The sequence below is a fragment of the Perognathus longimembris genome, chromosome 11 (assembly GCF_023159225.1).
Source record: "Perognathus longimembris pacificus isolate PPM17 chromosome 11, ASM2315922v1, whole genome shotgun sequence".
Classification (NCBI taxonomy): Eukaryota; Metazoa; Chordata; class Mammalia; order Rodentia; family Heteromyidae; genus Perognathus; species Perognathus longimembris.
Genome location: NC_063171.1, coordinates 66,536,315 through 66,550,961, shown reverse-complemented (window position 1 = coordinate 66,550,961; position 14,647 = coordinate 66,536,315). Strand labels below are relative to the sequence as shown.

Here is a 14,647-nt window from a genome sequence, read left to right as displayed (position 1 = left end):
TGAGATCTGAGGATCATGGTTCAAAGCCAGCACAGGCAGTCTGTGAAAAAAAGAAAAAAAACAAACACCACGAACGTGGAGGTATGTGGCTCAAGTGGTAGAACACCAGCCTTGGGCAAAAAAGCCCAAGGACAGTGCCAAGGCCCTGTGCTCAAGCCCCAGTGCTGACCAAAACAGCAACAAAAGGAGTCCTCCAGCTTTTTTTTGGTTGTGGCACTCAGGGCCTATGCTTGCTAGGCAGGTACACCTATCACCTCAGCACCCAGGAGGAGGCGACAAGGCCGGACTGCAGCGGCCCGTGCCTACCATCCTACTCAGGAGGCTGAGGTCTGAGGATTGTGGTTCAAAGCCAGTCAGGACAGAAAAGACTATGAGAGTCTCATCTTCAACTAAACACCAAAAAGCTACAAGTGATCTATGGCTCAAGTAGTAGAGCACTAGCCTGAAGCACAAAAGCTCAGGGATGGCACCCAGGCTCTGAGTTCAAGCCTCAGAACCATCACGAAAAGGGAAGCTGAGACAAGAGGATAATAAGCTTGAGGCCGACCTGTGCTACGGCGTGGATTCCCGGTTGGTCTGGGCCATGTACAGAGAATCTATCTCAAAAGCAAAGCAAAACAGACAGAGCAAATAAAAAACTAACATTCAGGAAGCAAATTTTTCAAGAATACACGAGTGCTTTACAAAAGTCTTGGCTCTATATTGCACTAAAGTCAAACCTCGATAAACACTGAAGGGCTGAATTCATTTGGCTATAAGCAATTAAGCTGGAAATCAATAGTCCAAAGGTAAACAGAAACTTCTCAGTTATTTGAAAGTTAGAAATGGGCACTCGCACACACACACACAACTTAAGAATAAGAGAAGAATCCTAAAGGTGGCCAAGGTAGCAAATATTTTGAGCTGAGTGAGGAGGATATTGAAATAGGGACACTGGGTCTAAGTCTCGCTCCTGGTCCTCCCTGCCATCCCAGGGCCTTGTTGGGTGGGGAGGGCTTTTCATCCAGCTCCAAAAAGGGCTCCAAAAGGCCGTTCTTGAATAGGCAGACAGCATGCTGTTGAGACGCAGGAACGCTTGGCTACAGCGAATGCTCGCCCGAGTGTCTCCGTATATGGTTTGCTTTGCTTAACACTGTTGTTAAGGCTTGGCTCCCCATCACAGTCCCTGAGCTTTTTCTGCACAAAGCTCTTTCTGTGCTTAGTTGGAGGTAAGAGTCTCACGGACTTTTCTACCCAGGCTGGCTTTGAACCATGATCTTCAGATCTCAGCCTCCTGAGTAGCTAGGATTATAGGCATGAGCCACTAGCACTTGGCTGTTAGTTGTTCTTGTTGTTTTTTTTTTTTTTTGGCCAGTCCTGGGCCTTGGACTCAGGGCCTGAGCACTGTCCCTGGCTTCTTTTTGCTCAAGGCTAGCACTCTGCCACTTGAGCCACAGCGCCACTTCTGGCTGTTTTCTGTATATGTGGTGCTGGGGAATCGAACCCAGGGCTTCATGTTTACGAGGCGAGCACTCTTGCCACTAGGCCATATTCCCAGCCCTGTTAGTTGTTTTTGAGCTAGGGTCTCACTTGCTGCCGGGGCTGGTCTGGACTGCAGCCACTAGTTTATGCCTTCTTGTGCTACAAGGGTGATGGGCAGGGCCACTATGTCCAATCATTGGTTGAAGTGGAGTCTTATGAATTTTATGCCTGGGCTAGCCTCAAGACTTCATTCCTATGCTCTCCCTCTCACAAGCAGCTAGGACTTAGGGGTAAGCCATCATGCCTGACTTCAGTTCATTTGTAACAAGAGACAGAATTTAAATCTTAGAAGAGGGGCCAACATATGACAAATCGAAGAAAGGACTTCTATTTTCATTGTGCTGACACTTCAGGAACTCCCGAGGATTAGAGAGATTTTTGAGGGATGGCTTCAATGTAGACATGTTAATAGATAGTTCTCTTCATGGATAATGAAGTTCATAGAAAATAAGAAAAGTAAAAATACTCCAGAAAAGTTTCTAATTTTAGTGCAGGAGTACAAGTTCAAAATTTCTGTAATGACAAAAGAGCTGGGTAATGAAAATGTTTCAAGGTAGCTCTGGACAGTTATATCCTATCAGTTGCTTATAAATTACACCCGGCCCTCCCTTCCAGAAGCAAGCAAGCATCTTATCTGTGCAGTAAGGCTGCTTCCACTGACCTCTGACGGGGTGTCTGCACTCCACTGAAGCTCGTCGGCGTTTGAGTGTTCAGGATCATACACCCAGATCGTGAGCGTCTACAACAGAGAACATGTGCACTTCTTCACACCCTACACACATCTCACTTTTTCGTTGTGGCCACACAACCACAGAATGTTTTCATTATAGTGACTTTGCTCCATTTATTTGCTCCATTTGGAAAACATCACAAGCAATCGTGTGTTTTTAAAACCTCAAACAATCCAAAGACCTACTGAGGTAAGAAAACTGGCTCTGTGTGTGTATATATATCTATATCTATATCTATCTATCTATCTATCCATATATTTCTTCAACTTCCTTCTTATCTGTAGCAAAGGAAGACAGTCAGATCACCGCCTCTGCTCTGCTCTTTGTGTGCTTGGTTTTTATGGGAAAAATCCTCACCCGGGGGTGTCCTTGCAGTGTGGACCTCACAGCCCCCGAGGAGGTCGATGGGGGCCTCTAAGAAATGCTTTGAGTGCTTGTGCTCTAAGAGTTTATGAAGCCGAGGTGGCTCACGCCTGTCATCCTAGTTACTCAGGGACACAGATCTGAGGATCACGGTTTGAAGCCAGCCTGGGCAGGAAAGTCCAAGAGATTTTTTTTTTTTTATCTCTAATTAAACAAAAAAGATTGAAGTAGAACGGTGGCTCAAAATGGTAGAGTGCTAGCCTTGAGCAAACGGGCTCAGGGATAGCACCTAGGCCCTGAGTTCAAGTTCCAGGACCCCACCACACACACACACACACACACACACATACACACACACACACACACACACGCACACAGATTGTACGACAAAAATTACTTTGGGAAAGTATTCATCTGGAAAACATAAAACACAAGAGGCAAATACAGTAGTGATTAAAAAACACAACGTACCTGGGTCAAATTCTCCAGATTATTTCTGTCGAGAAAAAATGAGGGAAGATACTTTAGTTAACAGTTTGCTGCCTGCGGCACCTTGAATATTCTCTTCATATTCCATAACATATACATAATTAGAGGCTACGTAGAAGAGACAAAGGCGCAGGCAGACACCTCGGAATCGCTACTGGTTTCTTTACCAGTGCAAGGACGGCTTCCCTTGGCAGCCACAGCAGGTGGAGCAAGTGTGTGCGGGCACACTTCCCTGCCAGCCTGCACTGTGCACCACCAAAGGCCACAACGCCTCCGCCTTCAACCCACGCCTCCATCTCACATCAAAAGAGTGGTGTTAACAGGTGTGATTTACACCCATTCATCTTTCATTCTCCAGCCTGAAAGGAACAGCTCTCATTGTACGTCCAGTCGTATGCCTTTTAGAAAGTGAGGGTGTTCCCCCCGTTCCAGTTGTCTGTATATGCTTTTGTCATGTCCCCTCAGGATGATATGCTTCCCCTTGCAGGTGGCTCAACAGTGTCTAGGACATTATTCTGCTGAAAATAAAATGCCGATACGTAGAGAACCAGCAGACGAGATGCAGTGGGTTGCTAAGACTCTGCAATGAACGCAGCAGTTCCTGTGTGTTCAGCTGATGGCAAGGGAAGGGGCTACAGAGCTTGATGGCTAAGTGGGGCTCGGTGAACCCCAAGGGTGATCAAAGGAATTCCTGGGCTCTCGGTGGTAGTGCACACCTGTAATCCCAGCTACTCAGCTGGCTGAGGATCATGGTTCAAAACTAGCCTGAGTAGAAAAGTCTATGAGACTCTTATCTCCAATTAATCAGCAAAAATACTAGAAGTGGAGCTGTGGCTCAAGTGGTAGAGCGCCAGTTTTGAGCAGAAAAAGCTAAAGGACAGCATTTAGGCCCGAGTTCAAGCCCCAGTACTGGCACACACGCACACGCACGTGCACGCGCGCACACACACACACATCTCCCTAACTCAGGGGCTAGTAAGACCTGCCCTTTTCTATGTCACTTATCAGACATACAAGAAAGAAGAAGAGAAGTGGAGCAGCGGGTTACCAGTGCATCTGAGAAGGCAGATCTGAAGGCAGAAGGAGACCTGTGCAAACGGTAAAGGGAGCTTCTGTGTTGATACTGTAACCTTGTAGAACAGGAGTCATTCTCTGCTGAGGTTAACATGATGACAGTGAAAAAGAAAAGCTGACTTAGCAGCTCCGCTGAATGCTGCTCAGAGTCCTTGGCTTTCTTGGGTTTGAGGTAGATTGAAAAGCAAAGCAAGAAGAAGGCAGAGGGACAGCCCTGCATTAAAATGACATTTCAAGCTGGGTGCTAGTGCTCATAATTTTTTGCTCAAGACTAGCGCTCTAGCACTTGGACCGCAGCTCCACTTTTGGACTTTGGGTGGTTAACTGGTGATAGAAGTCTCACAAGACTTTCCTATCTGGGCTGGCTTTGAACCTTGATCCTCAGATCTCAGCCTCCTGAGCAGCTAGGATGGCAGGTGTGAGCCTCAGCACCTGGCTAAGCTTGGAATTTTTGTGCTAATTATTTAACTCACCCAAACTTACAATTCTATTAGATCAATCATTTGTGAGTAATTAAAATCTAAGTACCGTGGTATTGTGTTTCATAGTGCAGGACTTACGTCACTGTGTAATACCACAGAAAGCAGATATGAGAATGTTCCACAAGCAAGTATCGTGCTTCTTCTTCTTCCTAAAAGCAAAAGCAAAAAGAGACTGTGCTGAAGCAGGGCGATTTTTCACATGGACACAAACACAAACATTGCGTAAAAGTCACGGAGCACCCAAGCCACGCATCCAAGAACAGAGGAAGAGGAGCCACTGGATTTCATACAGACGAATCTGGCTCAATTAAAAAAAAATTTAGTTTAAGTCACCATGTATATTTCCCAGTGTACAGATTAGCCTTCCCAACGACGAACATCACCATTCTACTCTACGAAGCGTACAGACCCTATAAACTTGAACAATAAAACCATTTCTTTCAGGTCGGGCGATACGCACATTTCCCCCCTTTTGTTAACTATCACCCCGTTCCCTCTCTTTCTCTCATTCTACCCCTCCCATCCCCGCCCATGAGTTGCTTAGTTCACTCTCACCAAAGTCCAAGATAGCTGAGGGGCCCCCTCGGCGGTATTTTTTCCCCACCCTCTTTCCACTCATTCTACGCCCTCCTCCCAGCTTCCCTTGGGTGTTCTAGCTCCATTGCTTACTTACTCTCTGTAACTGTAGTGCATTGTCAAGAGTGACAAATGGAGACAGTATTTCAATAAAGATTTCCTGTCTTTCTTGTTTCTTTCTCCTGTATTTTTCTTCCTCATGGATTCAGTTTTCTTGTTCCACGGTTCTCGCAGGGATGATTCTGGCCCCCCGCCCCGCCCTCCCCCAACATCTGGTGACACATGAGAACCCTTTTGGTTGTTACAACTGTTTTTGAATATACACCAAAAGCTTGGTGTGTTTCCTCAGCTGTTGTCAGACTCATACAGGACAGAGATATTTGCACGTAAGTGTGCATGCTTACTTTTACACATGACACACTGATAGGAGCTTCCAGTAGAAACAAAAGGGGCGAGACTCCTGTATGCTTCATGGACTGTGTTCCTAGAAATGGTAAACACTCCTAGGCTCAGACCATCACATTGTCCCAACCTGTGGAGGTTGGCAAATGAGTTACTATTTAGGTGTCCTCTCGCAGAGCACTCTGTCCATGGTATCCTGAAAAGCAAGTTCATTAGTTACGAGGAGGCAGAGGCCCCCAGGTTCTCAAGGAATCTGTCAGATACACTGTCAACTACTACGTGCCAACATGGCCAACATCTCCTTTCAAATACTGAAAGTGTGAGGGCCTCACTGCTTTCCTTTGGCTTGGCGTTTGCTTGGCACACTAAAGAGGATTCGGCATCACTCTCGTTCATGTGCGTTCACATTCATTTTCTTTTCTTCTTTACTTTTTGCAGTTGTTGTTGCTAGTCCTGAGGCTTGAACTCAGGGCCTGAGCATTGTCCCTCAGCTTTTTTGCTCAAAGTTAGCACTCTACTACTTGAGCCACACCTCTGCTTTTGGCTTTTTTTTGTGGTTAATTGGGGATTGAAGTCTCCTGAGCTCTGCTGCCCAGGCTGCTTTGAACTGCGATCCTCACATCTCAACCTTCCCAGTAGCTAGGACTGCAGGTGCCCGCTACCTGGCTTCTTTACATTTTTATGAGCACCAACGAGTTGCACGTGGGGGTTTCATCTTGATAAGTAACTTGCTTGACGAGACTCACCCCTCCTTCACTCTTCGCGATGCCCCTTCCCAACAAGTCTCATTGTTCCATGTTCACACCTGTTCATGGAGTATCTGACCACATTCTCTCTCTGTCCACCCTTTCTCCTCCCACAATGGGACCTGTTTCCCATTCCTGTCATTCACATGTTTTAGCGTATACCCTGTGGTTTTTCCCCACGCATATATGAAGTGTTTCAATCAGACTGCCCACCCTTTGCGCTTTCCCCACACTCAAAGCCTATTAGTCAACAGCTCGGTGAGTTTTGCTTCCCTGTCTTCGTTCACAGATGCAATGTACCACATATGTTTTTTTTTTTTTTTTTTGGCCAGTCCTGGGCCTTGGACTCAGGGCCTGAGCACTGTCCCTGGCTTCCTTTTGCTCAAGGCTAGCACTCTGCCACTTGAGCCACAGCGCTGCTTCTGGCCGTTTTCTGTATATGTGGTGCTGGGGAATCGAACCTAGGGCCTCGTGTATCCGAGGCAGGCACTCTTGCCACTAGGCTATATCCCCAGCCCCACATGTTTTCTTGAATGGAAGAAAATCAAGAAGAGGAAGAAGCAAAAAAAAATCGCTTTTAGCCCTGGGTATTCCCATTGAATCCAGACATCTACCTGAAAGTAAGAGTAAATGAGGCACGGCTGCATGCACTCTAGGGACTGTGAGTCCTTCTCTCTACCAAGTAAAGAATTATGATCCCAAAGTGGGAGCACAATTATAATCCCAACCACTTGTGAGGTGGAGCCAGGAGGACCATGGCTTGAGGCCAGTCTCGGCTGGGAGCAGTAGTGTACACTTGTGGTCCCAGCTACGCAGGGGGCAAAGGCAGGAGAATCTTGGTCCAAGTCTGGTCTGGGCAAAAAGCATGAGGCCCTATTTGAAAAACAAACTAAAAACAAAAGCAACGTGGCACAGCTCAAGTGGTAGAATGCTTGTCAGCACAAGGCTTTGAATTCAATCCCTAGTACTGCAAACAACAACAACTAAGCAAAACCAGACCAGCCACGGTGGCTCATCACTGTAATCCTAAAATTCGGGAGGTGAAGACCAGGAAGACTGTGGTTCAAGGCCAGCCCAGGGTAGACATTTACAAGGTCCCCGTCTCAACCAATGCAAAGCTGAGCATAGTCAATGCCTGTCATTCTAAGCTCCGTGGGAAGCCTAAATAGCCGTATCATGATCAATGAAAAGCGAGAGAGACACTACTCAAAACGAATAAAGGCACTGGTGCAGGTAGCTCACTCTTATAGTCCTAGCTACTTAGAAGGCTGAGATTTGAGGACTGTGGTTGAAGAGCTCAAAAGGCAAAATAAAATGTAACAGGGACAATTAAACAAGAATCAATCAATAAATTATAATTAAAATCAACTTACCGGGCCTGTAACTATTGGTTTTATAACCTGAGTACCAGGAATGAAACAACGCAATTCTGTTGTGGGTGAGCTAGTGTGGAGAAAGAACAAAAAAGCAGTAACTAGAGATGAACCCGAGGTGAACAAACACTCTTCCACTGTGTGTGTGTGTGTGTTCGCATGTGTGCCCAGCTCTCCCACCATCTTTAAACTCGAAACCTTCAACTGTATGCTGATAGGAAGAAAACTGAACATAACAATCTTTAACTTAAAGTGATTTTGTCCTTCTTCCCACATCTGTTTAATGGAAGGAAACTGAATGTATGTCACAGCTTTAATTCTGAATGTGCATATTATGTGAGTGCTTTTTACAGGTAGGTGTAGATGTAGACACGCAGTGATCTTGTGGTGAAAATGTTACCTTTTATTTTGGATAGTGCAAGTTGCTGGCACACTCCACTCAGAAAATGCTGTTCCTTCATACTGTATTATAATCTACAAAAGGAAGCAAAGGATCCCAGGTGGAAAATCTCCTCCTCCTACGTGAATGTTCATAGCAGCAATAATCACAGCAGCCTCAAAGTAGAAACAGCTCAGCTGTGTGTGACTGATGAAAGGGTCAATACAATGTAGTAAATCTAAACGCTGGAATAGCATTCAGCCATTAAAAAGGAATGAGGAGTGGACTTGTACCGCCCCATATCTTGCAGGTGTTAGGCTCTGGGAAAGCAGGCGGGTACGGAGGACCACACACTGCAGGGCTCTCTATATGAAATGTCCCACACACGGGGACAAGAAGGGACCTACGTTGGCGGGGGCTGGGGTGGGACTAAGATCGATGCACACGTTCTCTACAGAGGTGAGGGCGGTGACTATGATGTGAATATCATAAAATGACTCCACTGTACAAAAAAAAAGGGAAAACTTTGCTTCAAAATGTTTCCCTCGTGCCTGGGGATATGGCCTAGTGGCGAGAGAGCTCGCCTCGTATACATGAGGCCCTGGGTTCGATTCCCCAGCACCACATATACAGAAAACGGCCAGAAGTGGCGCTGTGGCTCAAGTGGCAGAGTGCTAGCCTTGAGCAAAAGGAAGCCAGGGACAGTGCTCAGGCCCTGAGTCCAAGGCCCAGCACTGGCCAAAAAAACAAAACAAAATGTTTCCCTCTGTATTCAGTTGTACAGTTCAATTTTCTGGGTCTTATTTATTGAAGTTCAGTTTTTTTTTTTCCCAAGCTGTACAAAGTCACATCACAAAGAAAACACAGCTTCCTGAGACATTCCTCTCTCCAAAAGATGATAAGCTTTTTAAACTCTTTCCGTGGGGGCTGAGGATTGGAGGCGGGCCTCTCACACGCAAAGTGCAGGCTCTTCCTCCGGGCCGCACCCCCATGCCCAACACCCATCCTATTCTACTTTACTTCAAAGATCACCTATGAAGTTCTAGGAGGAGACAGGTCTGAGGACCCGGTGGAAAGCCACTTTAAATTCAGATTCCATTATTTGCCGATCACTGCCAATCAGCAGGACTTGATCGCTTTTATTTATTTTCTTCCTATTAGCCTCCTCGCGGCGCTTTCGAGATTTTCTTGGCACTTCTGACACAGCCTGGTGCGCTTTCTAACATTTCCTGTCTCTAGTTAGCCAGAGCTGGACCCCACTTTCTCTCTCTAGCATCTCTACAGGTACATATATACTGTTCTTGTTGTTTTAAACTTATAGATGAAGATCATAATGCCTGCTGTTTCATAGATTTGATTGTTGAACACTTACAGCACTTCTGGTACTAAAAATGCGATAGTCTGGGCTGTGAGTGGAGTATCTGTAGAGAAAAGGGCAAGCACGAATATTAACAGTGAGTTCTCCTCCAAAGGAAAGGAAGGGCTGCATGGATGGTACCCCACTTCCTGGCAAGAAAGGGCCTGCGTGGATGGTAGGTACCCCACTTCCCGGGAAGGGGACGCCTCCCTCCCTATGTTATGGTTGGCTTGCTTCAGGAAGTTACAAATGAAGTGGGAAGTAGACACTCTCCACATAGGCTTTTAGGATCAAAATCAGTGAAGATACTGTATCTGATTCCTTCATTTATAACCTGAATTAAGCCAAAGAAAAGATCTGGATAACAATAACTAGTACTTGTTACTCAGAACCCTGAAGATCATTTTGAACTATTATCCAAGACACCTCCCCTCCCTCCCTCTCTTTTGGTGCAGGGTCTGGGGCTTGAACTCAGAGCCTGGACATTGTTCCTGAGCCTTTTGGCTCACGTGTTCTACCTCTTGAGCTCCACTGCCACTTATTTTTTGGTGGTGGCGGTGGTGGTGAATTGGAGACGGAAGTCTCATGGACTTTCCTGCCCAGGCTGGCACTGGGCCGCATCACCGGGACCTTGGCCTCCTGAATAGCTAGGTTTCCAGGCGTGAGCTCCCTAAACGCAGATGGACTGTCATGGGCACACAGCCACGCCCGCCGAGCTCTCCTCTAAGCGGGGCAGAGATGACCCACGCCACGTAGATGGTGCATTGCGTGAAAAAGCCCCAAGTGCTGCCTGATCCTTTATGGAACTCAGGCCAGCCCGCCTGCCCGCCCTGCCGGCGGCTGCGGTCACGTGGGCCCCGTGGTGCGCACCCGTGTGCCCATCGGCATTCCAGTCTCTCGGTCCCCCCCCCCCCCCCCCCCCCGCCTCGGGGTGGGGGTGGGGGTGGGGGTGGGAGCCGGGCTCGGCCTCGCCCCGGGGGCTGCTGCGCGCGCACCGGGGAGGTCCCCGGGGAAGCGCGGGCGCCCCCGAGCCCCCCCCGGCGGGGCGGCGCCCTACCTCCACAAGGCCGAGCCGCAGCCACTCAGCCAGCACAGCAGCGCCGCCGCCAGCCCGGCCGACATGGCGCCCGCCCCGCCGCCCCGCCGCCCCGCCGCCCGCCGCACGCGCGCACTCCCCGGCTGCGCGTGCGCGCGCCGGCCTCTCCGCGCGCGGGCGCGTCCCCTCCTTCCCCCCCCCCCCCCCCCCCCGCCTCCATCGGCGCGCGCGCCCCTCCCCCCCCATGCACGGCACGTGCGTGGCGTTCCTCCCCGGGCATGCGCGTGACGCCCCCACGGGCACGCGCGGGGCACGCGGGGTGGGGTGGGGGGGGTGAGTGAGGAAAGTGCAAGCCGCCGATTGTGGGAACGCGGACCCGCAAAGCCACTGGGAAAGAAGCTGAAGGGTGCGGTGAAGGAGTCTGTGCTCCGTTTCTTGCCAGTCCTGGGGCTTGGACTCAGGGCCTGAGCACTGTCCCTGGCTTCTTTTTGCTCAAGGCTAGCACTCTGCCACTTGAGCCACAGCGCCCCTTCTGGCCATTTTCTGTATATGTGGTGCTGGGGAATCGAACCCAGGGCTTCATGTATACGAGGCGAGCACTCTTGCCACTAGGCCATATCCCCAGCCCAATTCTACACTTTTTGTGGATCCATTTTTTAATCCACATAGCAATACTCAGGGTGAGGTCCCCTTATGATAAAGCAGCTATCTGAGTAGATGTAGTTTAGATTGTACTGCCAGAAAAAGCCTAAAAGTGACCCCTGGTGTTCAAACAACTAAAGAAACATAAACTCCCTGGGCTCACTGGCCAGCCTTCCTAACACCAGCTATATTACCACTGGAACTCACTGCACCAATTTCTATCTCAAAAAATGACTAGAGGGCTGGGAATGTGGCCTAGTGGCAAGAGTGCTTGCCTCGTATTCATGAAGCCCTGGGTTCGATTCCTCAGCACCACATATATAGAAAAACAGCGCTGTGGCTCAAGTGGCAGAGTGCTAGCCTTGAGCAAAAAGAAGCCAGGGCCAGTGCTCAGGCCCTGAGTCCAAGGCCCAGGACTGGCAAAAAACAAAACAAAACAACAACAAAAAAACACCAACAACCCCCCCCCCCCATCAAAAAAAACCAACCAAACAAAAAAAACCGACTAGAGCAAGCCAGGTGCTGGTGGCTCACTCCTGTAATCCCAGCTACTCAGGAGGCTGAGATCTGAGGATCTCAGTTTGAAGGCAGTACTGGCAGGAAAGTGCATGAGATTCTTACTGACAACCACAGTTATAAATATGCTCTCCAAGTACCACTGGAGTCACAACGATAGACACAAAAGAAAGAAATTGTCTCAGCAAGGGAAAATTTCCTCCTTTGCAGACAGGTGCACCACCAGCCAAAAATCTGGCAAGCAATCAGGCAGTCTTGGGACAAAAATGAGGGAGGAGGAAACAAGTTGACAAGAAATGTACTCACCACGTTACATATATAACTGTAATCCCTCTGTACATCACCTTGACAATAAATTTTTTAAAAAAAAAAAGAACAGGCAGTCAGCTCAGGTATTTATCACTAATGCATCAGGCTCTGTCTCTCTCTTCAGATGGGCTGAATTCAGGTTCATAATCTGCTCAGGATTGACTAGTCTGAATAAGGTAAAAGGTATTTACAAAAGGTGATTTTGAAATAAGATGAACAATTCACAAGTAATCTCAAAATATTCCCATACCCTCAGCTATTTCTTGGACAGTTTGGGGTATGCTGTAATTCTATCTTGAAAATAAGCCAGTTTAAGACAAAACCTTACATTTTACAAATTCATATCCCAAGGCAGTTTCTCTTTTCTTTAACAAGAGCCTAGCCACCAGGCCAAACTAGGAACTTTTTTTATTTTTATTATTTTTTATTTTTTGCCAGTCCTGGAGACTGGATTTGGTGTGAGCACTGTCCCTGGCTTCTTTTTTGCTCGAGGCTAGTACCCTACCTCTTGAGCCACAGCGCCACTTCTGGCTTTTCTGTTTATGTGGTGCTGGGGAATTGAACCCAAGGCTTCATGGATGCTAGGCAAGCTCTCTACCACTGAGCCACATTCCCAGCTCCAAACTAGGCACTTTTAAGAAATACACTTTGATAGAAAAGACAGTTTTTCTTACACTACCAAAAAGCTGGAAGAGCAATTTCAGCTCAAGTGGTAAAATGTCAGTGTTGGGAGTACAGCTGACTCCATCTTGATTAGGGAAACATGGTAGCAATTGTTAAAATGAAGTTAAATATTAGGTCAACCTGACCGCAAAATTCTGCTTCTGTAAATGGCTTGCTTAACTTGTTTGTTGTTTGCTCTACTCCCTACATCTGTCCTATGCTTTTACCTTTACAAACCCCAGCTCCAGGCCTGTTAGGGGTCACAGTTTCAACTCCCGAGTCAGTTTCTTTTTTTTTTTTTTGCCAGTCCTGGGGCTTGGACTCAGGGCCTGAGCACTGTCCCTGGCTTCCTTTTGCTCAAGGCTAGCACTCTGCCACTTGAGCCACAGCGCCACTTCTGGCCGCTTTCTATATATGTGGTGCTGGGGAATCGAACCCAGGGCTTCATGTATACAAGGCAAGCTCTCTTGCCAGTAGGCCATATTCCCAGCCCAATTTCCTTTTTTGCTTCCCCAATAAATCCATCTTTTTGCTTGAGACTGTCTCTGCGTGGTGGATTCTTGGAGTGACGTGGAACCTCCTCCCTCGAACCCCGTAACACTAGACTTGCACAATAAATCTCTGGTACAGTTCCCGGCCGTGAGTTCAAGCTCCAGGACCACACACACACACATTAAAAAAAAAAAACAAACCCAGGTGAAGCTGGGTGCTGGTGGCTCATGCCTATAATCCTAGCTATTCAGTAAGCTGAGATCTCAAGATTGTGGTTCAAGGCCAGCTGGGTAGGAAAGTCCTTGCGGACTCTTTACGTCCCTTTAACCACAGCCAGAAGGGGAGCTGTGGTGCAGGTGGTAATGTTCAGGGACAGTGCCCAGAGCCTGAGTTAAAGCCCCAGTACCAGCACACACAATAATAATAACAAACACCACACTAAAAACAAGTGAACCACAGAATGTACATGCCACCGGCAGCTGGCTCTTCCTCAGATGGTGAGATGAGAAGAGAGTGAGAAAGAGATGAGAAGGACTAGCACCTTGTTTCCGGGTCTAGTGGTTTACACAACTTTGCCCTTCCAGTGCCTGTCACCACCTCTGATTTCCAATTCTAAACTCACGTGGTTCAACCTGCTTATGCTCTGAAATACGTCTGGCCGCGTCCCGCACGCGCAATCCGGTTCCTTAATAAATCAGACCCACAAAAAAAGGAATTTCTTCAGGGACGGAAACCCGCAGACGGCCCCCACCAGGGCGCCAGAGGCGGCGCAGCTGCGCCGGGCAGTGCATGCCGGGAGTTGTAGTCCCCCGAGCCACACGGACGTCCGCGCCTCCCGGGTTTAAAGGGGAGTGGGCGGGGCTGCTCGGAGCCCCGCCCACCCCCTCGGCAGGCCGGGTTCGCGCCGGGCGAGGGGGCGTGGCCTCGTCCCGGGCGGCGGCCGTTGAGGCGTCGGGGGGCCGGAGCCTGCCGGCGGCACTGCCCGGACCGGCCTGCGCGGGGCGGTGTGGGTCCCGCCCGGCGCGGGGCGGGGCCGGCCTCGGGCTCCTTCCTCCCTCCGCATGTGGCTGGCGGGCGCCGCGCAGTCCGGCCCGCGCGCTCTCGGTGGCCGCGCCCGCTTCCGCCTCAGCTCGGCACACCGGGGCCATGTCGCTCGCCAGCCCCAGCCCCAGCCCCGCGGCGCCCTTCCTGCCGAACGGCGACTGCGGCCGCCCGGCGGCGCGGCGCGCGGGCAACCGGGTGACGGTGGTGCTCGGCGCGCAGTGGGGCGACGAGGGCAAGGGGAAGGTGGTGGACCTGCTGGCGCAGGACGCCGACATCGTGTGCCGCTGCCAGGTGAGGCGCGGGGCCGCGCGGGCCGCCGGCCGCCCCGGTGTCACCTTGAGCCTCCGGGGCGCGGGCGGCGCCGGGGACCGGCGGGAGGGCGCGGGGCCCCCGGGGTGCCGAGGCTCGGCCGGGGCGGGCGGGCGGCGCCCCGGGGCAGGGATGCGCGGCGC

The 14,647-nt window shown here is 49.6% G+C and overlaps 2 protein-coding genes across 2 annotated transcripts in view; one reads left to right on the top strand and one right to left on the bottom strand.

The window, feature by feature from the left end:
- The window catches only part of Catspere (catsper channel auxiliary subunit epsilon), a 67,368-nt gene extending 56,753 nt beyond the window's left edge, over window positions 1-10,615 (bottom strand). The window contains exons 1-7 of the mRNA XM_048357500.1: window positions 10,551-10,615; window positions 9,509-9,557; window positions 8,158-8,231; window positions 7,758-7,827; window positions 4,739-4,809; window positions 3,087-3,111; window positions 2,183-2,260 (exon numbers count right to left, since the gene is read on the bottom strand). Of these exons, the coding sequence (XP_048213457.1) occupies window positions 2,183-2,260; window positions 3,087-3,111; window positions 4,739-4,809; window positions 7,758-7,827; window positions 8,158-8,231; window positions 9,509-9,557; window positions 10,551-10,615 (432 nt within the window). The remainder of the gene's footprint in view (window positions 1-2,182; window positions 2,261-3,086; window positions 3,112-4,738; window positions 4,810-7,757; window positions 7,828-8,157; window positions 8,232-9,508; window positions 9,558-10,550) is intronic.
- Window positions 10,616-14,181: 3,566 nt separating this feature from the next.
- The window catches only part of Adss2 (adenylosuccinate synthase 2), a 31,613-nt gene continuing 31,147 nt past the window's right edge, over window positions 14,182-14,647 (top strand). The window contains exon 1 of the mRNA XM_048357497.1: window positions 14,182-14,486. Coding sequence (XP_048213454.1) covers window positions 14,298-14,486 — 189 coding nt within the window. The 5' untranslated portion in view covers window positions 14,182-14,297. The remainder of the gene's footprint in view (window positions 14,487-14,647) is intronic.